This window comes from Coturnix japonica, chromosome 2, assembly GCF_001577835.2.
Source record: "Coturnix japonica isolate 7356 chromosome 2, Coturnix japonica 2.1, whole genome shotgun sequence".
In the NCBI taxonomy this organism is placed as follows: Eukaryota; Metazoa; Chordata; class Aves; order Galliformes; family Phasianidae; genus Coturnix; species Coturnix japonica.
Window position 1 is genome coordinate 14,440,654 of NC_029517.1, and position 26,139 is coordinate 14,466,792.

At 40.7% G+C, this 26,139-nt stretch overlaps 1 protein-coding gene across 2 annotated transcripts; it reads right to left on the bottom strand.

Moving 5' to 3' along the window:
• Positions 1-89: 89 nt before the first annotated feature.
• ACBD5 (acyl-CoA binding domain containing 5) lies at positions 90-26,064 on the bottom strand. Of its 2 annotated transcripts, XM_015853233.2 has the most exons (14): positions 25,930-26,064; positions 25,577-25,692; positions 24,469-24,589; positions 23,039-23,111; positions 20,079-20,190; positions 19,902-19,934; positions 10,789-10,926; positions 9,702-9,902; positions 8,941-9,047; positions 6,791-7,064; positions 5,963-6,162; positions 4,296-4,346; positions 3,898-4,007; positions 90-2,036 (listed from the first exon to the last, which is right to left on the bottom strand). In XM_015853233.2, the coding sequence occupies exons 2-14, from the start codon at positions 25,650-25,652 to the stop codon at positions 2,024-2,026; spliced, it is 1,509 nt and encodes a 502-aa protein (XP_015708719.1). In that variant the 5' UTR covers positions 25,653-25,692; positions 25,930-26,064; the 3' UTR covers positions 90-2,023. The 2 variants fall into 2 exon arrangements, with proteins under 2 accessions (XP_015708719.1, XP_015708720.1); XM_015853234.2 differs by lacking the exon at positions 19,902-19,934 and having other exon boundaries at positions 25,930-26,063.
• Between the last annotated feature and the right edge of the window lie 75 nt (positions 26,065-26,139).

Genomic DNA, 26,139 nt, shown 5'->3' on the forward strand with positions numbered 1-26,139 from the left:
GCTGTTTCAGCCCATGAGTTCTGCACAGCCACCGCACCCACCACGCTGCATTTCCTAAGCATGAAGAAAGTGCAAGATTAAATACAAAATATTAAAGGATTGATTTATTGAAACCATTAATAAATAACACAGATAACACATGCCTACACTGAGTTCAGTGGGAAGTTAACAGTTAGTTAGTCAGGTACCTTTGGGAACTCTCTAAAAGGGAGCCGCCTACATGGGACACGTTCAGCAGCTGGGACAGGCTCCATGGTGCTCCATCCTGCTGGGCTGGGTTGGAAGTGACCTTCAAGCTGGAGCGTTCTTCCTGCATAATCCTTTCTGTTGTTTTATGTTAAATTAATCACTCTACAGGCTTTAAGCTGCAGGCACAGTGGCTTCAGGTCACAGTAGAACTTCCCTTCCAGCATAAGATTTGTTCAGACCTGAGTTTTTCGGTGCATCTCTTGCCAAAACTGACCTCTGGCGGATGGAAGCTGATGGTTACAGCGGCCTAAAAGGTTGTTCTGATCATTTTATTTGTAATTCAGCTTTACAATACAAAAATCAGAAGAGGGAAAAATAATGCTTTAAAAATAAAAAAAGGATTTAAAACAAGATTAAAATTGCCCCAGCAAGGCAAACATTGAACCCCGTGATTGCAGCTTTTACAATACAGCTCGTAAGAAAAATGCTTTTCAAACTATAAAAGATTTCCAGGAAGGGCAGAAAAGAGCTTTCCTCTGTTCTCTGTAATATTGGTGTGGATGGAGAACAAAAGCGCATCAACAATACAGTGAATTTCTAAGATTTGAATCTTACGCACAGGCTGGGAGATGACTTCATTCTTTATAGCAAAGAAGCTTCTTTGTTTTCTGTCTGATTAATTTTAGTGCACTTCCGCTTCCCAGAAATGAAGCCATGTTCACCTACCCACGTATGCACGGCTCTGGATCCTGCTTAATAAACCCTCTGTGAAAGAAAAAGAATCGGCACCAAAATTAGCTGCAGTTTTGTTGTGTGAGAAATCAGGATAGGAGGGAAAGCAATACTAAACCTAACAGACACGTTCCGTATGGCGAGTGGGGAAGAGTGCGCAACAGGTGAGGGACAGGAGCTCTTATTTAATTTGACATCAACTGACAAAAGAAAACTTGCAATGCACAGAGCTTTGTCTCATCTCAGAGATATACTTTACTTACAGAGCGAGCTTGCTTGGCTTCTTAAAAGCACCTTGTGCCTCAAGTCAGGGGTTTCAGTTACAACAAGCTGTAGCCAACAAGAGCATAGCTATCAACCAACATTATAAACATAAGGTGCAGCCTTTTCAGATGGATCCCTGGCTTTGGGGGGATCACACCTACGTACAAATACACATTTCACAGTCCCTCTGTTACCACGGCTCTGACTTCCAGGATGTTTTCCAATGCAAAAACCTCATTTATGGTCCTGAAGGACATTCGATGCTCCCCACCTCACTTCTCAATGGTTTACAAGGGAAGTCGTCCCACATCAGTTTAGCAGCAAAAATAACCAGTTGAATTCCTAAGAGCTATACTGTATTTTTTCAACAGTTTACAAAGCATTAATTCATACTTCATTAGTGCTTTCATCTCATGGTACACAAACCTGTGGAAAAACAGGTAGGGGTATTTTCATTGTAACCTTATTTCTATATTAAAGTGACAGCTTTAGGGTTTTTTTTTTTTTGCTTTTCCTTTTACAAAGATGATATTTGCTCTGTTATCCGGCATCAGCAAGACTAGCAGTTCCTAAAGGCCCATCCACAAACAGGTTCCAAAATAATTAATGTTCGTGTGGTTTTAAGGATGAAATTATTAATTTTATTTGTAACCTAGGAGCAGCAGATCATTCAAGTATCAGTGCTGTTAGTCCTTAAATGTCCAGCTCAAAGGCAGAACAAATATTACTATAACAGAAGGAACATCATCCCAAACCCTGAGGTTCTCTTAAGAATTCAGAATTCCTTCACTTCCCAGGGCCACCTTCTCACAGCAGTCCTAAACAGCGCCATGAATCCTCAGTTCTGCTTTCTAGAAGAGGAAACAAATAGTCCAGGTTAACGTACAGCCACATGACACAGTTTTTCATTTGTCTAAATACCAAAATTGATTAAGGTTACACATGAAAGAAAGAACACCAGTCCTTCAAAATACAACGCTGATTCAAGATACCTGAAAACTTGCCTAAGATTCACAGAATCACAGAATGGTTTGAGTCGGAAGGGACATGAAGGGACATTAAAGCCCATGACGTCTGCAATGAACAGAGACACCCACACTGGATCGGGTGCTCAGAGCCCTGTCCATCCTGGCCATGGGTGTCTCCAGGGATGGGGCATCCACCACCTTTCCATGCAACCTGTGCTGGTGCCTCCCCACCCTTTGTGTAAACAACCTCTTCCTTATATCCAACTCTCTTGGCCGCTCTTAGGTCCCCCCCGAGCCTTCTCTCCAAGCTGCACAGCCCCAGCTCTACAGGGAAGCAGTTCCACCCTCGCATCATTTTTGTGGCCCTCTCTGGATGCCTTCTTAAGTTAGGGAACAACATGCAATTTGACAGAACTGGCAGAACTTAAAGTATATAAAATACCGCTATGGATTCTGACCTGTAGGTTAAATTAACTGCTAATGTATCCTGGAGTACAGGAGAGGAGCTCGTGGTAAAGGAGGGTGACAGCACCAGGCCACATCAGCGCTTTGCATTCATGAGCTGTTTTGTAGGTGCTGAGAACAAGCTGAGGTTCCCCTCCCCAGGTGCATGAGCTTGCACAAAACTTGTGCAGGCTGTGGAAGGCTTTCTCACTGCCCCATCCATGGAATCTGCTCCATAGTTTAATGCTGAGTTACCTCACAAAGTAGCAGAGACCCCCAGCATCTGCTCTAGGACAGCATGCGTATTTCAAAACCAAATGTATAAGATACGGTCAATATATGCACTGTGTACACAGCTATTGCCTAAAAGCTTACACACCTTCCAAGAGTACAAGCTGAAACTGGCACTGTGACAACACAGAATCTTGTTTCATTTCATCTGCAAGTGCGCTGATCAACCTCCTCCCCTGAGCTAAAGGAGATGAAAATCCTGATGGAGAGGTGATGCAGAAACTGTCCTCAAATATAGGAACGTTTCTTCACAAACAGATGAGAAAGGGACTGAAACATCTCTTCTATGAGGAAAGGCTGAGAGAGCTGGGGCTGTCCAGCATGGAGAACAGGAGGCTCAGGGGAGATCTGAAGGGAGGATGCCAAGAGGATGGAGGACATTGGGAGTGATAGGGTCACAGAATGCCATGGACACACCTCCAAGGTATCCAGCCTTAACTGCTTACGTATATTCTCTGAAACTGATCTCTGTGTCATCACTTAATTGTTTTAACCTAAGTTGCCTCTACTGAGCATACTACATAGAGAGTCATACTACATAGAGAGTCATATTAACCAACAGTTTCTAACATTGAGGCATTTCCTACTCATGCATCTTCCTCAAAGTAAGTCCCAGCTAACAGAAGGCATTTCTACCTTCCAGCATTTCTTGTTGAGCATCTGTCTTGAGTTTTGGAGAATAAACCACACACCCTCCTAAGGACACCATATCACAGACTCTACTGTTCAATCTGCTTTAGCTTTCGGTTGTCAGAGCTGGGAGTTCCCAACACAGAAAAGAAGATATTAAGCAGGATGTGCTGAAAAAAAAGAACTTATGGAAATGGGACCTATCGAGCTCCCTGTTCTTATATGGAACTCATGGTTCAGATACACTGCCAAAGATGGATACTCTTGCATTATTCTTATGTGTGAAGGCAGATGTTTTTTATGTCTAAATAACCTACTTCATACCGATCATCAATAGATGAAGGAAAGTACATATGAACCACTAAATGCACATCGTTACCTTCGCTTTCTTTGAAGATATACGTGCACCAACCACTGGGCAATAAATGGCCACACAATAGCAAAAGCTAAAACGCCAGGAGAAATTTCAAAGGGCCACCACGATGGTTTCTAAGGAAAACAGAAAAGAGTCCAGTCAGCAGCCTGCATGTGCACATCGCACCCCATAGCCGTAATCACAAATGCTTCAAATGTTACAACACCAAGGTAGAAAAAACTGGTAAGACCAGAAAAAAAATGGAAGATTTGTCTATTAAATAGTCTTTTCAGGAACAAATTATTTTATCTCCTCATCAAGGAAGGGACAGCATGAAAAGCACATACAAAGAAAGCTGGATATAAAACACTCATCTCACCCTTTCACATTGCTTTTTTGCAAACAGAAAAAGCAGCACTTACCTTCACAGAGGAGGTGGGCTGATAATTCGACTGTAGTGTTGCAGATCTTGCCTTTAAATACAAAAAAAGTCCGGTAAGTGTCAAAAAGAAAACAGAATTATGATATTTCTGCTTCACTAAATGAGAATATTTAGTTCTTCATGGTGGCTTTGCAGTCTGTCTGTATGACAGCTTAAGGAACAGTACTTAAAAGGAAAGGAAGCTTTTCCTTGACGTGTTAAGAAATAGTACTACCCCCCCCCCAGTGCAACCCACGTTCCACCACTTGGTTCCCAACTTCACCTCTCATGCTTCTGTTAACTTCAGAGCATTTTTATCACATTTCTGTGTGTTAAAAGGCAAATCAGTATCACTGACTGAACCTCTCTACAGCTTTTCAAGTCTCCTCCTGCCCACGCTGTCACTGCAACTTCTTCATCTCTGCTCCAAATTCAGCAGCTGCAATTCAGATATGAAATCCCAGCAAGTTAACTTGCGTAACAAAGTATTTGAACACTGGTCTGTAATAAAAGCAAGAAGCATTCTTTCAGTGTGCCCTGAGCCACAGCTACAGGCATGTCTAACAGTACAAAGGAATCCATCCAAAACCTTATAGGCAATACAGAGAACGAGAAGTACCGGGCACATTACAAGCCTTTTCCCATATACTGCTGTGGTGCTTTCACCGGAATTCAGCTTTCTAGGCCTTTCTTAATGAGTGTGTGAACCAGAAGCTTCTTGACCTTCCTGTTCCTCAGAAAATGAAAGCACAGCACGAACTGCTGGGGAAAAATCTTTGACTAATACATCAAATATTGCTTTGGTAAAAAATAAAGCAGGAAGTCAATCTGTGTGCAAACACCAGCTGCTTGAACAGCCAAACTGAAGCAAAATTACTGTTTTAAGGGATCCTCTTCCCTGGCTGCCTCAGATTTGGAGCGTGTGCATCTCGTAGGACACTACAGACGTGGCTCTACAATGCTCAGGCAGATCAAATATCAACACAGCAAAGAGAACCAAGTATTTCTGACCGCTGGTTGTGCTACATTCACAGCACATTCTGTCCTCCTGCACACACTACTAAGTGTAGCAGTATTTCTGCTGAAATGGAAAGAAAAAGGAACACCATATCAACAGATACCTACATTCCTCAGACTTCTGCTTGTCTTGTACACATGATGTGAAACTCCAAGGGAGTTGGATTACTTGGAAGGAAAGGAATGCTATGAAGAACCAATTTGCTGGCTGAATAATGGGCTCAGAACTTCTGCCTGCAAACATTTACCAGTCTGGGAAATTAAGATGATTTTATTTCCTTTGGAGATGCATTGAGATCTACTGATGAAGACATATGGGATCACACATTACTGACATTACCCGTGGAATATCCATGTCGTGACCACATAACGTGTATTGATATCGATGGCTGAGATCAGTTGTGTAAGAGAAATGAGCAAAATAACATATGGTTAATAACTCAGCTCATATGCACAGTTTTGTTCACAAGTACAACAGTTCAGAATTGTGTTCCTCAGATCAGGTAACAAAAACAAAGTTTAAGCTGAAACAAACTCCAAAATATAACTGAAATTTATTTACAGTTTCAAGAAAACACAGTTTTAATCTGAAAGCATAAAGATACTCAAGGAGATTTAACAAAAACGTAATTAAATTGCTTCAGTGTGTACCTGCGATGCAGTTACTGCCTCCAGCATATGCAGCCTCTGCAGGACATTCTGCATGTCTTCTTGTAACCGCATCAGCACCACAGCGATCTGCTCATTGAGGCTGCCCCGTGGTCCTCTGTCTGATCCCCAGCGCTCCCCGTCCCCTCCGTTACCCATCTGCCCACCTTGCGAACCGTCACCTAAAGGATGAAGTCTGTGCCCTGCATTGGGAGAGAAGAAATAGATGGTTAGAACACAGAACAACTTTGCCATTTGATGCCATACAAAAAGACCTGGTATAAATAAATGAAACGCCTTCTGTTCTAACAACCATAACAGACAGCATCAGCATAAACACGAGGTGTGGCCAATACACCACTTATATAGAAAACAGTGTGTAGTTGACACCTTTCCAAGAGGTTCCCTGGTTTCAAATAAGACACTGTGGAGGTATAAATGCATGTGCATTTACAAATAAATACGCAACCTGTAAAGACATTTTTTCTATGCACAGATGGGTTTTGAGGACTACGTGATAAGAAGTATTGGTGCTACAGATAGCAGCTGGATTTTAAGGTAAGCCAAAACTGAAGCAGCCAATATGCTTATTAAAGATCTCCATAACACTGAAATTATTCTGTAATGACTACTATGAATGAAATAAATGCTTCGAACACAAAACTGATCGCCACCCACTGGAATGAACATTTTATTAGCTATTTTTACTGTGAAGGACAGAGGCACTGTGTAGTGGGACTGTCCTACTGAACAAGGCTGACCAGTGCTTCTTAGTCTCCTATCATTTATAGCCATGAGCATTGTAGGAAATACAAAAGCTCTGTGTAGTACCTCTCCCTCTTCTGATACCATAGAAATCTGCTTTTTCTCCATCCTTCTTCTCCTTGTGAGGGGCCCCATTACTGGCTTTGCCATCTTCTCCTCCACACTTGACTTCACCTTTTTCTTGAACTGCACCTTCTACAGCATTTCCAAGCCGCAGACTCCCAGCAGTTGTGCAAGGCCTTGGAAGATCAGTATTTTCTACTTGAAGACGGTGATCTACATCCAAGAAATTGGATGAACGCTTTAAAGATCCTTTAGCTGACGTGATGATCTCTAAGGGCTACAAATAAACATTAACGAGTTATTAGAGTCTGTAGAATATAACAGTTAACCAATAAAAAAGGAAGAAGCAGCACACTGTCTTTCACTTTAAGAAAATAACTTGCTCTGTATTATGACTCTTAACAGGAACATTCGTTTCATTACAGAACTTGCTTGCTGTTGCCCAAACATACTTTCCAAATTGAAAAGGTTAGACATTCACTTGAGACAAATATTCTCAAAGCACTGAACTACTTGGAATCACTTTAGACATTTTCAGCATACAATAAAATTCGCTGAACCTTTGGAAAATCTCACAATATTTGGTTTTCCTTTGGCTTTGCCTCCCAGCCAGTGAAGAAGTATCCTAAACTAACTGGTGAACCATACTGTCACAAGCCACGTGCTATTAGCAATCTTGGGCTAGCAGTGCTTACACTCACTGCAAAGAAATCACAGTATTTATTATCAACTGACTCAAAATTGCTTGACCGCACCCTGTATTTTTCACAAGTAAAAGTAAATTCTACCAAGTTTTTCATTCAAAATGTGTGATAATGCAGAAGGACATTAAAAATTGATGACATGAACACTGACCGGGTCACAGTTACACACTCTGCAAGAGGATGCCTTGAAGTGCTACAAGCACCCTTTGGTCAGTGAAAGGACAAGGTATGAGCACAATTACATGTTGAAGCAGACTGGGGAGCTCAGCTGGTGAGTAACTCCATGAAAAAGGAAAAATAGCAAAGAAGAGGAGGAAAAGAAATGGAAACTGCTGCCAAAAATCCTGTTTGTCAAATACAGATCATAAACCTGTATCATCAGAACCAAAGATTGACTATTTGCTACACCTTTTGCAACATTTAAGTTCAGTGAATATTACCCAGTTTTAGTCTGTCTGTAGCTGTACTTCTATATTTATTTCCATACATATCTATCTGAAATAAACGTTTCATGTTAAAGTTGGGTAATAGATACCTATCTACCCACTCCTACTAAAGAACCTCAAACAAGTTCAAACAATACATAAGACAATTGGGAAACAACCTACATAAAAAACAGCTTGAAGCATTTCTACCAAATCACCTTTCACAACAGCTTTCACCACTGCAAAGAATTCTGATCTGCTGAAACAGATGGATAAGAAAACAATGCAATACTGCAGGCCTTTCTGATCCCATGCACCATCCACATTCTCATCCCCTGAGTCAGGAAGCTAAGTGTTTGAGTACACTGTGCCAAGCCTACACTTAAATCAGATCTACGAAAGAGGACCAGACCAGTAATTCAACTTCGACCACAGTTAATACAAGCAACAGTTCAGTGATAACTAAGCCAGTACAGCTGGTGCCCACCTTTTACATGGAAGTCAAAGATGCATGTTATGGCTGAAGAGAGTACAAGAACGCCCACAAATCATCATCACCTCCCACTTTTCCAGATCTAGGCCACTTTCTTCCACTTTCCTACAGGCTGCCTGCTCAGGCTTACTCTATTTATTCTAAGAAACAAGTGAAGGATTTTTAAGGTCAGGAAAAGAGAGCAAAAATCCACACAGTTATGAAGACGCTTCATGATTCTGAGGGTCAGCTGAATTCTGGTCCCCACATATGTTACTAGACCCTGTTACCTGTGGATATAACCCTTACTTTCTTCATACTGTTCTTTCTGACATCTGTTTCTATGAACTGTTGGTTTGGATCATTTCCCCTCACCTAAATTCTCTGACCAAGCTGTAAAAGACTGACACAAAACGATACTTCAAATAAGAGAAAGGTACGAGTGTGTTATTTCATTCCTCTCTGTATGTCCAGGTTCACCTGAGAGACAGGAACCTACTTAAAAATAAGCATATTAGCTTCAAACCACACACAGAAATACAAAGCCCTTACCTCTTCTAGCCCAAGTTGCTCCATTGAGTCACAATAAACTTCACTGTCTGAATCACTGGTTAAGTGCTGAGTTCCTGAGATCTCTTCAGTGTTCTCCTCATTTGCACCTGTATTTAAAGGAAGGATGCACACATGCTTTGTAAATATGAACCAACCTTGGCAAAGAGTAAAGCAACGAGTTAAAATATCTACGTGAGCTTTAGTTCATGCCCCTTTCATCCACTATTGTCATCCTATTAATACAGGAATTACACTAAGCATTTGCTAAGGGAAAACCAAACATCATACTGACATTTCTATGTTATAAGGTCAAAATTTTAATTTTTGCTTGTTTGTTTCCTAATCTCAGTATAAAGTTGTTTCATACAAAGTTATCAATTCATTTCCAGTTGGTAGATTCAGTCATCAGTTTCAATAAGTTGGCATTCACAATATTTTCAGCCTTGACAAACACAGATATTAATGATTTTCATTTAATAGCAAATTAGCTTTCAAATGATACACAAAAGGATAATACAATGATTTTTAAAGATAATTGTGCCTCCGTATATTTGATCCTCCCTCTGAATTTACCCCTCTTTCTGTAAAAGTTGTTTAAAAAAGTACCATATTTTCAACTGCTACAAATTGGATAAATTTCTTAGTATTCTTTCTTCACATCTGTATTAGTGAAAGACACCACTTCTCATTTTTGAATCCCAGGATTAAGATTTCCAAGAAAAACATATGCAAATTAACACCTGATCTTGCAAGGAGAATACCTTGGTGAGCACAGTTATTAGCTATTTCTAGGCTTGGCTCTGTCTTCTTTATTTCCTCCTCCTCATTCAAACCATTCAGGGCAGATTTGTTCTGGATGCCATTCTGCATATCTGGGATGAAGCTGTCCTTGTAACAGTCATTAGCAACAACATTTTCCAAATCCTTAGCAGCTAATGATTCTGTTTTCAGGCTCTTACATTCTGTAAAAGAACAGGAAAACCTTGCATATAGAAAGCCAGGTATTCAGTAGCCAAAAACACAGTTCTTAAAGCAGATAACTTTCTGATGGTCTATGTGTAAAATTTATAAGCAGAACAAAACACTGAAATGCTCCTAGATTCACATTTGCAGGGATTGTTCTGTTACTGTAAAAAAGTATTAATGTAACAGTTTAATTTGCATAAAGAGCAGGTGATGTTTAACACATAACTAAGAAATTCCACCATAGGTCCCTCTGACAAATTCAATGATTACCCCAATGTCCTTGGAGGGAAAAAGAACTACACAGAATTCTAAATGTGGAATTTCATTTGGTTTTCACTTGACACAACCACTACTCAAAGCCCTTTATGAACCCTTGAAATGCGTGTCATTGCAAGTTCTGTTTTCCTTTCTCTGAAGAAAAGAAATATGATTTTCAATTCCACTGCTATTAACAGTTGTTACAAGTAACATTGACAACAAAAAGGAAAACAATACATGATATTTTATCAATTCTTAGGTCTAACACCCTGACGTAGCTTTCTAGCAGTCAAAAAATGTATGGCAGTACAAGTACAGCATTCACAGTCCATTGGGATTTTCTGATACTTACACAGACAAAAAAAAGAGACAAAAAAACTCTGGAAGAATCACAGCATGTCTGTGGTTGGCAGGGACCTCTGATTCCATCTGGTCCAACCCATGCTCAAGCAGGAACACCTGTGTGTCCTTGTGTGCCCACAACCATGTCCAAGTAGCTTTTGAGTATCTCCAAGGAGATACAACCTCCCTGAGCAACCTGTGCCACTGCTTCATTACTTGCACAGTAAAGAAGTGTCTTCTGAAGTGCTTCTAAGAGACACTGGTCTAAGTGTAGGGACATACCCTTTACATTTTGCTGTAGCTCCTTTTCTTCCTCTTCACGAAGACCTTCTTCTTCTGACTCTGCTCCACTATCACTACTTTCAGCTTTTCCATTCACAGCCTTTATATTTGGAGCGGAATTCATGACGTTACTAAGGTCTGAGAAAACATTCAACAAGGAAAAGTAAGTATTTTAAAAGAAGCCAACACGCAGCTCCCCCAGAAATATCAGGCAGCCGCTGCACAAAAGCATCTCCAAATTAAAAGAACAATCAGTGAATGCCAGTTTTATTTGGGTATGCTCTTCCTTAATTATTTCAATGTTTCCCTTCAGTGGTTTACCACAGAATGCCCGACTACTCGTGAATGATTCTGAGGAAGCCTACTAGAAAAAGCCAGCACATTACATGTTACTTTCACTACAAAACCTCTGATCAAGACTATTATCCATACTCCTGGTACAGCAACAGTAACATTTCATCTAGGACTGATATGGCCATTTTCTTTGAATCCAGAGTTATTTTTTATAGAAGTTCCCTTTGGGGCTGAAATGCTTCAAAATTGCAAACTATGAAACATTCTATTCAATTATGTGAGCAACCAGGTGCTGTGAAAGGGAAATATTCTATTAATCTCTTCCCACAGTGGTTTAAACAGAACAAGGTAACAAATTGTATACAAATATTTATCTGGCAAAGTGCACATGGAAGTAAGCACTTTGAGTACAATGAAAAAGATGGTGTGATAAATACACAGCACATTTGTTTGCTTGTCTAATTACACAAATACATTATATACATGTGTGTATATAAAACAAATATTGAATAAAGTAACTGTTTAGCCTGTTTTCCATATCTGTGTCCTTTTCAAGGTTTATACTTTACTCCATGTTCAAAGGTAAAGATTCTTAAAAATGCATGAAGGAAAATTTAAGCCTTTTCTACACCCTACATAAAAAAATATGGATAAATACATACTGATCATTCCAACCTTGAACATTAGTGGAGTAACTAAGGTACAAAGTGAACAGTTACTAGACACTCCCACACTCTACATGTTGACCACAGGGCTGGATTCTGTCTGCTTTGTCATCACGGCACTCCACCCGCATAACCTGTACATTCCCTTGACAGAATCTTGGAAGATTAATTAATGTCAAGCCTTAAATTAATTAGGCTTAACATTAAAGGGCAAAATAACATCCAATTATACCAACGTTACCAAACCAGCCCTGCTACTTTCTTTGCTGCATGTTGAGAAAAGGGTTTGCTACTTTAATCTTGCAATAAAGAACTGATCTGCCCTCCCACAGTCCTTCAGTTTCCAAGCTTACCCATACTGCTTAAAAAAAATAAATAAATCAAAATAGCTTTTATGTAGACATAATGAATACATTAAATGCCCTGTTCACCTCAGTCTTACTGTGAATAAGCACTCTATGGGCACCCTGTGTCACCATTTTGGATTGTAATTAAACTCTTATCTGAAAAGTAACTGGAAAAGCTATCACCTCTTTTGTGGACCACAAGAAAATAAGCAATCACAAAGTCATTCTATTCTTCCTGCAAAAAACATATTTCCAAAATAAAACGACTTTCACAGGAGATTCCCACCATATTCCCTGTTTACTTCTCATAAGCAAGTTTCACTTACTGTGAATCTCAATTCTAGAGATGTTTATCTGGGAACAAACAGTGCAAGAAGGATAACGTAACAGTGACATCCTCTGCAGCACGAGCAGTACACACAGTGACAGCTCGCTGGCAATGGAGAAGCAGGTGTCACTTCCCCATTGAAATGAAAACAGGGTGGGGAACAAACACACAAGTGCCTTACCCACTTGTGGGAGTAAACGGGAAAAACGAGACTTGGAGATGCATCCAGCCATAAAGGCAGGTGATTAAAAAACTGCGAACCTCCTCACCCTGCCCAACATATTGTGAAAAGCCCCAGTTGTACCATCAACATATTTTCTAAGATTTACTTTTTTGTTATTTTGAAGAGAACTTTGTTGAACATGCAACGGTATTCTTGATACTCTATTTCAGCACGGAGATTATTAATCTGGGGAAACTTCTGTGTGCTACACTGCAATTCAAATAGAATCACAGAATGGTCTCAGTTGGAAAGGACTTTAAAGGCCATTTGGCCCAACCCTCCAGCAATAAACACAGACACCTACACTGAATCAGGTGCTCAGAGCCCCATCAAGTCTGATCTTGGGTGTCTCCAGGGATGGGGCATCCACCACCTCCCTGGGCACCCTGTGCTAGTGCCTCATCACCCCCACTGCAAAAAAAGCTTTTTCCTTGTATCTACTTTGAACTAATAAAGAGGTAGAACCAAAGGAAAGTATCAGGAGCAGTATGCCACAAAACACCTGAAAAACAAAATCCCTCAGGATCATATTTCTTCCACAAGGTCACTCTTAGCAATTCCTGATGACCACGAAGAGGCACAGCTTTGATGCAGACTCCAAAAAACACGGCACACTGTACAGAGCCATGGCCTCCCTGAAATACCGTGCTTGTACTTCTTATCAGAATCCCTACAATGTTACCCTCACCAAGTCCACCCCCAATTGCTTCTACTTCTATGGGATAAGAGTACTAAAGCCTAATCGGAGCCAACTCATAGCAACTTCCCCAGCCTTGTGCGTAGGTCAGTAATTGCTCCCTAAGGAACATATCTTTTAATATGAATAACTCTATCAGCTTGACAGTAGCAAAATCTTAGCTACTAAAAGATTATTTCTATGACTTTTACTTATAACACTTTACATACAGACTTTTAGTATTATGTTTATGTCAACTAAAGCTCTGTCCAAATTTGGGTGTCCAGTCTCCAGGCACCCATATATATATGTATATATAAACAGCGTAGACAGTTACTTTGATAATCAGGTAACTAGAACTCTTTTCTTGCCATTGTAACCCACTGTTTCATGCTTGTAGCTGATCCATGTAAGCTTCCTGTTTCAATTCCAAGTTTATGCAACTATGTTCTGCCACTTCTCATTCACCCAGTTTCACAAACCTCCTCCTTCCTTTTGAAACCGATGCATTCCCATACTGTATTACTGCAAGGAGAGAGCACTGGCCCCGGGGGAAGGAGTACACTTCAGGGTTTACCCATGCTTTGGAAATCCTTCTGATGTTCAACCTTTCATAATGGCCTTCCAACCAAAAGCCTCTTAGAGCAGTCTATGAAACAGGAACTACAGGTGATAGGCCATGAGAACTGAGGCTGTAAGTAGTATTTTAACGCATGGTTCGGAGCATAGATATGCACCCTTTCTGTCTGCAGCTGTGCTGCCTGACATAGCCTACACTCACTCTTCATCCCTACATGAGACTACATCACCTTCAAGTTGGGATCTGCTTAAACAACACATTTTCAAATGACTGATAGATCTCCTTGGTTTAACTAAGAAGCACCCAGATGAGCAGCTCAGAGGGCAGGCTGCTGAAAGCAATTGCTTCTGAAGCTTCATTTATTTTCTGAGGGGAAAAAGAAAGGACAAAGGGCAAATGCAAGCACTGGGGAGTAGTAAGTCCCTCAGCTAGAAGACTTTCTATACCCTTGTTTCTTTCCATTCTTTCCAGTACAAAGCTCTACAACACACTGTCCTCACAAATAAAGACAAAAAATACAAAATCCCTTAACTACCATTATTTTATCACTCTCATGGTATTTAATGATCAGATTTTCCTCTATACAGTTTATATATATTTTTTTATTTAGTCTCCCTGAACTCCACTATAGCAGGGGAAAAGGCCTCCCCTTTTTCTTTAATTTAGTCCAGATGACCACAGCCCTGTTTTATCCACATTCCTCTCTCTCTGCTTATGTGCTACTCAAGCTGTATATGAAGAGATATGCTGTTTTATTTCCATAAACAAAGTAATTAACAATAGTCATGTCTTTATTCACCATTTACAAACACCAAAACAATTTGCAGATAAATAAACATTAAGAGCAGCTTCTTAGACATACTATTAACTTGTAAGAATGCACTGAGGATTACTGACTTAATCATCCTGGACCTTTGTGTCTTTCTTCCATTCAGTATCAGTGGAGTTCTTCTCCATTCATATCACTGGTACCTACTCCCCTGAATTTTCAGGGCACTTTCCACATAAAAATAACACTACTGAGATTTATTTCAATTGATGTATACATGGTTTTCTTCTTTCTGTGCTTGAGACTTGTGCCAGTAGAGACAATCTGTTTGTATTTTTGGACAGTGAGCAGCTCAGTAAGGATAGCAGCTGACCTGCAGGTTACCCCAACAATGGCAGGCAGTTTCGTGTAATAAAGCACCAGACATCCAAAATACAGGGGCACAAGCACATGCAGATCAGTTAGATGGTGCATGTGCAGCAAGAACAACAGATCTAAGCTTTGCCAACACACTGTCAACACCTTAGAAAGTGACCATGCATAAGAATGAACATGAAAAACAGCTGCTTCTTAGATTTCACATTAACTCTTAATAACAGCAATCATTCCAGGATCCAGGATGTCCTCATGTTTGGTACTACATTCCTCTGGGAGAATGAGCAGGACTTGCTATGTTCTCTTCTGTGTGGAAGAGATACAGTCAATATTTGGCAGTTTTTGGTTGTGTAAGAAGTAGAGAGGAGTTTTATGTACTAGTGCGATGATACATGTAAGTACACATGAATATAATAACACACATCTGTCCCAGGAAATGTATCAAAACCCCATAAAGAAAACTGAGTTATGCCTGAAAGCAACAGAAGAATCCATTTCTGGGCCACCTATAGTCCAGTCAACAGGAAATACATTTCAGTCAAAAACTGTTTTGCCTCGTACAAGAAAAAATACACAGGAAATAACATGAAGATTGTGTGCCCCGCAACCTGCTCCTAGCAACTGAACAGCAACAGCCGTTCATATTGCCCACATTAAGCACAGCCTCATGGATAACTGACGGCTCTTCCACACATACTTGAGACTATGATTTTAAAGTAATTATTTTTCTAATAACAAAGTCATGCATAATACACTAACCCATGCTCATTAGGCACAAAAACTATTACTGTTGACTCAGTTCCAGCGTGAAGCAAACACAGTCAGGTTTGCTTTGCACAAGATGGTTTTGGGAGTAAACTGCTGGGATAGATGCAAAGTAAGATTCACACTAGTCTCTATGAATATGATCTGCAGCCTTCACAGAAGCTCAGAACAGCTGAGGTTGGCAGGGACCTCTGGTCCCATTTGTTCCACCCCCTGCTCAAGCAGAGCTAACCACAGCAGGGTGCCCAGGACCATGTCTATGATTTTTAGGATCTCCAGAGAGGTAACTCCACAACCTCCACGGGATATCTGTGCTAGCACTTTGTCATCCACACAACAGAGTAGCACTTTGTTCTAAACAGAACCCTGATTATAGCTGTTAGCTTATCACAGGAGACTAGAACTGGAAAGAAAGCTTAGAGCTCAGAACTTTAAAAACCTCTCTCACCTGCCCAACAGTTTCTCCTGCCCCACCCTTGCCCTGCTTTAATGCACCTCACAGCTGTTGTACAGCCACCCATTCCAGATATCCTACTAAAACACAGCAATTCTGAAGTAACAGAGACTGCAGTTATCTTCCCCCTTCTTACAAAGCGTAAGGGATTCATAGCCACTGAATTCCTTAAAAATCCTAGTGAGGAAAGAGGAAGGAGGAGGAAGGACATTAGTTTAGCAAGTATCCTTGAAGTCAAGCACAAATGAGAAACTGAGCTAATAAAGCAAACACAGAGAGTGTTTGACAAGAAGCCCACATACAAGCAGGAAAAGCATGCCACCAAATGCTTCATTACAACGCAAAGATGTTAACAATGAGATGAGCTCTTAGAGAAAATACAACAATTTGAAAAAGAGAAACTAATCATACGCAATCTACAGAAGCACAGTTGGAAAGTATAATATATTTTAAGAGCAAGAAAAGTGTTTCTAACTGTGAAGTAATAATTAAGAGCAGACTCGCTTCTTTCAAATGCAGTGCTCCCTCCAAGCTTACCTGGATCCTGAACTAGAAGCACTGGAATGGATGCACCCACTCTAATAGCACGCACACCTCAGTGAATACTGTCTTCTTAGCTCTCACATCCAAGCAACTGCTCAATAACTGTATCAGCCTGCAACTCCTGTCACTCACACCAGATGCTACTGAAGTGGTGCCCTGTATGGGCAAGAGAAAAAAAAAAAGCTACACTGCAATTAGCACTGCCCCAAAGTAGCCTATATGGCAGTAAGAGTATGAGACACTGTGCTTCAACAGAGCTTATTATAATTGCAATTACAGCAGTTACAATGCACCTGGGAACAAAGGGCTCAGGAGAAAAAACACTAAGCAGGATGACAAAAGTACTACAGGGCTGAAACCTTCCTGTCTCCACAGTGCGTAACTTGTCATTGCTGAAGGCAACATTTAGTCTTCACAAAGGTTTATAAGGAACAGTTCTACTCAGTGTAACAGCAGAGGGTTAACTTTATTTAGTGAGATTCACTGACATGAATGTGTTTTGAAATCATGGTCTTTTTTTAGCAGCAAGTTGGACATCAGATATCTCATTCATTTATTAGCTGCTTTTCTAAAGCAGCAGTATCCCTGCCAGGTACAGTGACCTGTCCCCATCTTTCTCAATATTCCACTCCTACCAACTACAGACAAAAATCTCCCTCTTTAACACAGCAAAAAATACCTGTTCTCTTGTGCAGCCCTTGGACAGACATGGGTCCAGCTTCTTCTTTGATGCCTTGTATTTCATTGATTAGTCTTTTTTCCCCACCTCCTCCCCATAAAATACTTCCTACCTGTCAAAGACTATTCTCTGGAGAGCCTCAGCTTCTCAGCTGCAGTGTGAGCTTTCAGAACACTGCTCAAGTTATGTGCTCTGGAAATATTCCTCAGACCTACATAGTCTACTGGACAAAACTGTGTTCTCCCACCTTGACTCCTCTTCTGATTTCCCAGAGGCGAGGCACAGGCCAAGGCTGGGGATTGCAATGCATAAATCCAGCAAGTTTGTCTTAGCTGCCATTTTAATGCTGGCATGTGAGGCCTCAGGGTTGCTCATTAAGGTGAGCCACAAGCTCTGTTGACTCAAAGACATTTTTGCAATAATTTGCATTTAACATTAACAGTGAAACCACAAGGAGTAGAAATTCAATTTTCAAAGGCAACACTTCTGTTGAGAGGCCAATCTGCTGGAGACAATAACATATCGCATGCATATTGTCTGGTAGCAGATATTGAAGCAAGATGATATTCTTTATTGATGATACGCTTTTTAGGAAGCAGCATGCAGTTCTTACATAGATGGACAGTCACTTTCACACAGATAAAAGCCTGATGGAAAAGCAAAAGGCAAATCTTCATTCAGAATGGGCCAAAAGAGACATAAAAATTACCTGTCACTTAAAAAACAACACCAACCAACCAACTTCCTAAACAGAAGCTGAATAGAGAAGAGGCAGCGGAGACTACAAGAACTAACACAACCAAAACCAACAATGCATCTGTTTCTAAGAGTATTGCCACCAGTGTCTAACCACTTCAAAGCAAACTTTGGCAGAGCAGTTTAACTCCTTAGAATGAAGCTGGGGAAGTAAATCATGTTCCCATATTTCCAGGAAATATTTTAAAGACCTGCACTATGGACAATAATGATTATTTCCAGCTTCACTTTTCAGCATGGAAGTGGTAGGAGCCCTGAAGAAAGGATTTCAAAATTCTTAAGTGTAAATGTAAAATTCTACCTTAAAACAATGGAATTCTATAAAAAATTTGTCATAACTCAGTGTGGCAGAATTAGATGTTACAGATTTAAGTTGTATGTAGATTAATACACATCACTAAATTTATCCTGTTGTGCTATTGATGCAATAAAGTTGAAGTTTTCTACTCTGTTTTGATTTTACTTATTCCGCCTTGTGCTTAAAGCTGAAACACTTTGCCTGCTTCAGAAATGAATTTAGGATACTTTTCTTTAAGCTCGCAATTCTTTTTTTCTGCCCAAATCTTTTTTCTTTTAATAAGGCACTAGTGGCACTCTGCCACAGAAACCAAGTGTAAGTAAATCCTTATTACACAGCTGACTGACCTGAATCTACTGATACTCTTAAAATCTTGCCTATCAATCCAGCTGTCAGGCAAGCTCATTAAACTCCAGCAATGAAGTATGTGCAATTGTAATTAAGGAAAAAAATAAAAATACAGTTTCAAAGCAGCCATTTGAAAACCTCAACCATTACCTTTACTCAAATGGAATGAATATTTATCTCCCTCTGAGACTTGATACCAAAACCATCAAAATTGTGTTTGCTTAAAAAGAGGAAAAAAATTCACATGCAAAAAAGTAACTTCACCAGTCACTGCTACTAAAGCACATTGAATTCATTTGTGCAATGGTTTAGGTTTTGGAGTTGTTATAACTTTCCTCCTTTTGCATTTCAACAGTTCTCACTGAAATGAAGACAGTTCAAAATTGCTAAGGCTTATATCACGACCTTGCAAACACATTGACTATAACATAAAAACCATTATCAAAACATTTTTACAACGGCATTGCTAAATAAAAGCACCACATTGATTTTTATGCAGCTATGACACCGCTAGGTTTGCCACTTGTAGGAAACGTGAAGTGGTTTAAAAGATACCCACCTTGTAAATTTGAGCCTCAAAAAGATTAGCTTTAAAGTTTCACAAATTCATCTCATATTCTGAAGGCATTATGAAACCATGATCAACAAAGCTGTGGGTTTTGACTGAGGAAGATTTTTTTTTTTTTTTAATAAAATTTAGATCAGATAATAAATGTGTAGCAGGAAGTATTTCCAACAGTCATTCCTTTTATGACTGAATAGGCAAGAGCTATTTTTGACTTTAAATACACTTCATTCTTCAGGAAAAGTTTTCCTTCAGCAGATCAGAAAGCATGTAGATAATGATTAAAGATACAGAGTTGGATCTGGGAAGCTGTTTTTTAGCTCAAAATAGAAATAGAAGATTCAGCCTAATGAGATGGCAAACCCAGAAGTCACAAGCATTAGCAAAAAATTACTACAGCACCAAAACAATGGAAGAGATGGACTTATCCGTAATTTCTTATTCCTACCTTCCAAGTATTTAGATACTTTCTCCATTCGAACTGCCGTATAGTAGAGAGAATGAAGAGAAAGATGCAACATTTAGCTTTAAAAATCACTTCCAGCAAACAAGCACCTCCCACCCCCCCCAAAAAAAAGGTGGAGTTGTGATTATTAATAGTACAAAGGAAGTTATTTGTCCGAACCTGAGGTTAGGCCAGATCCTCTGTTCTTTTTATCTTCTACTATTTCATAGAACGGGCCTATTACTTGGAGTAATTCTTCAACTTTCTCCGTCATTGGCATACTCTCAAGTATCTGCACAAGTGCAAAATACGAAGGACCTCATGAAACAGCATTTCAATGATTCATCCATTTCAACTAATTGTACAAACTGTCAGCTATTGACAACTTACTAATATTTCACTGCATCTCTCAATACATTATTGCGATTTATTTATTAATAAAACCCACAATATCATAAACCAAACCTAACTTACCATACAAGAATCCTAATTAGCTTTATCAACCTTTCCTAGGCAAAGACAAGACAGGAGAGCTCATACATTTGCCACCAATAAGGGACAGCTTTAGCAAAGTGTTAGCAGACTTTGGAATCCATTATTTCAACAGTTTCAAAGTAAACCAACTCAAAGTTCATCAGGCTGCTGTTATCTGATGCAATTTAGTTTTGCTGACTACCTTTCCACAAAGAAAATAAAACTGAAAGACTTATTTGCGAGAGGATTCTTCTGGTTTGTCAGACCCTGTCATCTTTAGTGGAACCTAAGGCACAGACCAAGGGTACTCTCCCATGTGCACCTGAAACTCCTCCCAAAACAAAAAACCCAAATGGACAGAATACAGCAAAACAAACTGCCACCTATGGTACATTTCCTCTTTCAGAAGAGCAATGGAAAGAAACAGATTGGAGGAGTGAGTTGCCAAACAGCATGCATCTCACATAAAAGCACCAAGCACATCACTCAGCAGCAGCAGCAAATGCTACAGCACTCCTTCGTGAGGCAGAAGCTTCAGGCAGGCTGGCAGGTAACAAGCAACTTCCAAACCAGTCAAATACACCAAGAGACAAAGATCTTAACAAACTGCAGTTTTACTGACACTTCTGACCTATTTAGTTTACGTAATTCATCCTATATCTGTAAGTGAGAGATGCTGTGTGCTCAGCTATGGAGCTAGAAATAAACCAGCAGCAGAAAGGTTTGTTTTTCTTAAAAAACAAGAAACAACATCAAAAATACAGAACTGATAGAAACAAAAAACCCTCTGTACAGTAACACACTTGTACAGGGCAGGTATTTACATTCACCAACTAAACCATGAGCCAACAGCTTTTAGGCAAGAAGAAAATTAAAAAAAGAAGAAAACAGGCAAGACAAATGAATTCCAAGTTACTGTTTTCTTTGGATGTCAGACAATTCATACATGAAGATCCTTGTTATAAATTAAAAACACCATAGTGGTTTTTATGCTATTACTCAATATGTAACACAATAATTTACTTGAAGTATAAATAAATTAATCTAAACAGTATGGCAACATAAAAGTTTCAGAAACGTGACTTGGAAGAGATATTTACCTTAAACAAAGTGCACCTAAGCTCACATTCATCTTAGCAGGGACTATGATGCTGGGTGCCCAACCAGCACTTCAACTCAGATCCCTTCCTCAACTGCAGTTTTCAGCACTGCCACATGAGGGAAAGGAAAATAAACAACCAAAGCCACCACATTAATCTACAATAACACTGATGTTGTGAATGGGTCACCTGGCATGTGCAGCTTAGGGTTATGCTCAATGGTGGTGGAATTGGGAGAAACATAGCAAGGGCGTACCCCTGAGGTACATCAGTATCCTGAGGTTACCTCCCTTCCTGACCGTGGTTATCTATGTAGCAACAGAACACCTGCAGTAACAGGATGGAGATCAGTGTGGTATATGCTGACAGAAAATCCAGTGGACCTGAAACATACTTCTATTGATGTTTCAAGTAGAACTAATCAGCCTGGAAAAGCTGAAGCAAGCATTTCAAGTGTGAGGGCTGAAGCAGCAGCAATGCAGGGTAAACAGATCCCTGGTTTCAAAGCTGAATGAGACAAGAAGTCATTTGCTCTCCAATCCTTACACGTGATCTCTACAGAAGCAGAATATTTGTGCTTCATTTGGGTCAAGTAAGCAGGCTTCCACACAGGAGACATACCAGGGTGTTCGTCTGGTGCAAACACAACTTCACCTAATTTTTAGCATTCTGACAAATCAACTACCACATTGAAAACAGCAAGAACACTACTGATGTATCAGTGCACTTCAAAACAGAGATTTGAAAGGAAGAGCTAAATCTTGTGGTCTGCTTTCAAAATACATTGTTAAAATTTAGTGGGGATTTTGTTTTTGATTTATCTAATTAAGGTGAATAACATACAGCTTCCCTCTGTTTTCTGGAGATGCAGTGGGGTTACATTGTTTGTTTGCTTTAAGTTTTTCATTTATCAGCAACAGCAGTGCCAACAAGAACAATCAAAATCACAGATAGATAAAAAGAAGTAGTTGAATTCCAGCTCCACACCAAGTAAAGTTTCTTTGCTATACCAATTATCAATCATGCCAAGTATTCCAGCAGATAGTTAAGCCTTAAAATACTGTCCTAAGAGAAAAAACAAGTGTATCCAGAGTAAAACTTAAATTTCCCTTCTCTTGATGCTAACGTCATTTAAGTTACAGATATATCTTCATCCAGGGACCATAAAAAAAAGAATAATATTTATTCAAACTGGAAATGTTACCTGAAGTAGATACAGTGTAAAGGATTGCAGAGCAAAGGGTTAGTCAGTAAAAGACAAGAAACCTTAATTCTGAACATCTACCTTAGGTAATGCTTCACTACTACTTTAGCTCTGTCACTTAAGCTTCATATCAACTAGAACTCTTGTATTTCCCCCAGACCAACCAATTCAGTAGCTTTGAAGAAACTACAGAAATTTATTTGCCCAACAGGCCAAAAACCATACTACTGAGTGTAACAGCTCATAAAAGGAAGAATTCATTTGGAGATCTGACAGTATTCACAGAGAATCCTTCATATTTCCTAGTTTAGCTCATGGAATATTAGTCCTAAAAGACGGCTTCCACTTGTTAATAAATTTACCTTTTTCATTTCTTCAACATAAGCTATCATGGCTTCCTCTTTGGACATATCTCCCAGGGCACTCCAAGCATCCCTAGGAAAGAAAGTCACACACCTTGAGAGACTGGAAGACCCACAGGATTTTTTTAGCCTGGCCTTAAATAGGTCAGTTATACAATGCTAAAAGTTTATCTCATACAAGAAAAACTTAAAAAAATAAATAAATTTAAAACTACCCATTGCTGTTAGGTCCAAATTTGTAATTTACTCAGATAACTGAAGTAGCGAGACATACACACAGAAGAAACAAAATGAACAGCCTGGGGACTAAACAGCTCCTCGCTAATTAACCATGATCTTGTGCCCAGTGATGTTGTTTACAAGTCCAGATATTATGGAAAACACACGCTTCCCTTTTGACTGACTTAGGACCCTCTACAACAGAAAAAAAAGTAGTGCCTAATACTTAGCTGGTACCTACAAATATCTGTCACAATGTCAGTCAATGTCAGAATACGCTACAACAAGAGTGTTGTCCTTTGCATATGAGTTTAGCAACAAAGATGCACCTGTCTAATAGGCAAATAATTTAATCGCTGCCCCCAGCTACCACCATATTTAACTCATGACCTAGAAAATACCTACCTTTCCAGTTCTGCAAGATGGAAAGTGTCAATCAAACTTTTTAGCATTGCAGAAAGAATGCCAGAACACAAGCTGAAATAAAGCATTTCCTTACCCAGTAGTGCACTCATTTTGACACTATCCTTACCTTTTGCCAGACTACTTGTCCCACTTACAGCAAAACCTCAAGGCTGGGGGATCACATTTCAGCCACCAACAGCCAGATGAGTGGGAGCTTACTGCCCCAGTCATGCAAACATACCTTCCCCCCAATTCACAGATCCCAAGAAGACCCTGACCATAGAGACAGCAGTAATTGCGACTTTTCAGGAAAAATTATTAAAATAACTTAATTAGAGGAGAGTTCATACGGGTTCTCAAACAGATCTTCACAGCGCTCAGAAGGCTTGTAATTGGTCAAAGAAAACACAATCAGCTGCAAGTCCTGTCACTGAGCACATGAACCAGGCACAAACTAGACTTCACCCCAAGAGCCTGAAGCTGTATCAAAAGCTTTCAGTGAGCATCTGTTTACTTCATGCTCACATTATATAAGAAGGAAGAATTTCAGACACTGTTCTACAGTCACACTCTGCAGACTGCCTGGTTTTGTTTTACAGTGCTGATATACACTGCGGAAACATTACGATGGTTTATAACCCCCCCCCCCCAGAAAAAGAAATCTGAGAGAGAAACACAAGAAGAAAAACAATAGAATATCAGAGATTTTAAAAGAAAATGGAAAAAAAATATATTCCTTTTAAGAATTATTCTTTTTAACACCTCCACCCAAGCATAGGAAGAAAAAAAAAGTCATGAAAAGTTACCATTTATATCTACCAATAGGATCCCAAAATCCAGGTCTTGGAATGTTACATGGTCCTTGTGTTGCTTGCTTATAAAAGCTATAGAACTTCAGCATCATTTCATTTGTTGGCTGGAAAGAACCTAGTGAAAGCATTTTAAAATACAATTAAAGTGTAATCAAGTATTTTAGCAAGTATTTTGTAAGCCTAGCATTTCTGTCAGAAAACAGCCTGCAGTTTATTCTGGCCTCATTCACAGCAGTGCAGTTTAAGTCAATGAAAAACATCTTCACTTCATCTACCTCGAGTCACCACGCTGACAATATTTACTTTACAAACAGGTAGCAAGCTGCAGATCAAATAAGGGACTATAACCTTTACTGCTTCTAACGTCAGAATCCACAATTAGCAAGAGGAGTAATAAGTAACAAAGAGCAAGGCTCCTTTCACTTAGTTTAAAGGGGCAGATTCTGCTTCCAGGAATGAGTGTGTCAGAGGTCATTTTCATATGGCAAACAGGGATCTACCAAAAGACTCCAGAATGTAGAGCAACAATAACTCCTCCCGCATTGCTTCTGTGTACTTGTTATTTGACGGAACTTCCAATCACAACTTCATCGCTCTTCCATGTTTTCTTCTCTCCTCTTCCTTTGCAGAGCAAACATTTGTAGGGGTAGGAAATGTAAACACAAAACTGCAATAACTGGCAGAGAAAATTCATACTTACCCCTTTAAAACAAATATTCTGGATTTTTGTCATTAAGGGATGTCAGCAATGACCTTTAGTCCCAGCTCCAGACAAACCCCACATTACTTATCACAGTAACCAAGAGGATACATTTTGACTTTTCACTCCGCTGTTTTGTTAAACATTTCAGCAGAAGAAACCCATGACATCAGCTCCCAAACCAAGTCAGGACCTGAGGAAGGCCCTTCCTCCGCTTTCCCCGCACAGAGCAGCGGCCGGCACGGAGCCGCAGCCCCCTCCTCCGGGAGGAACTTCTATTCCGAGTTCGGAAGGTGCCGAACTGGCGTTTCAGACACGGCCCCGCTCCCCCCAGCTCCCTCCGCCGCACAGACCCCAGCCGGACACCCCCCCCCCCCCCCGCCGTCCCCCGGCCGCACTCACCATTTTTGGGCAGGCTCTGGATCACCTTCACGGCCGCCTCGAAGCGGGTGGCGTGCACGGAGCCGGTCTCCGCCATCTCCCCGTCCCGTCCGTCACCGCTCTGCCGCCGTGCCGGGCTGTGTCACGGAGCGGTACCAGCTCAGCCTCCCCCGCCGTGCCCGCAACACGGGCAGGGGCAGCAGGCGCCAGGCCGCCACCCCACCGCCCCCCGGCGGCAGCGGGTGCCCGGGCCCGCCCCGCTTCCCAGCGCTCCCCCTGCGGCGCGGTGCAACACACGGAGCTGCGGCCTGGCCTCGCCTGCAGAGCGAGCGCGACCCCCACAGCCCCCAGCACGGCCAACAAACCACCCCTACCTTCTCCCGTTGTTAGGCGCCCATGTTATGTCTCCCTCAGCAGCGCCCTTCCCCTCCCATCGCACCGCCCCGGGGCCATCCGGGGCTGGCTGGGAAACGTAGTCCGCCGCCGCCCGGCTCTGTGGCCCGGTGTGTGGCGCTCGGCTGGTTCCGAGCCGCCGGCAGAGGCCTCACCCCGCGGCCTGTCCGTCTGCTGCCGCCTCCAGCTGC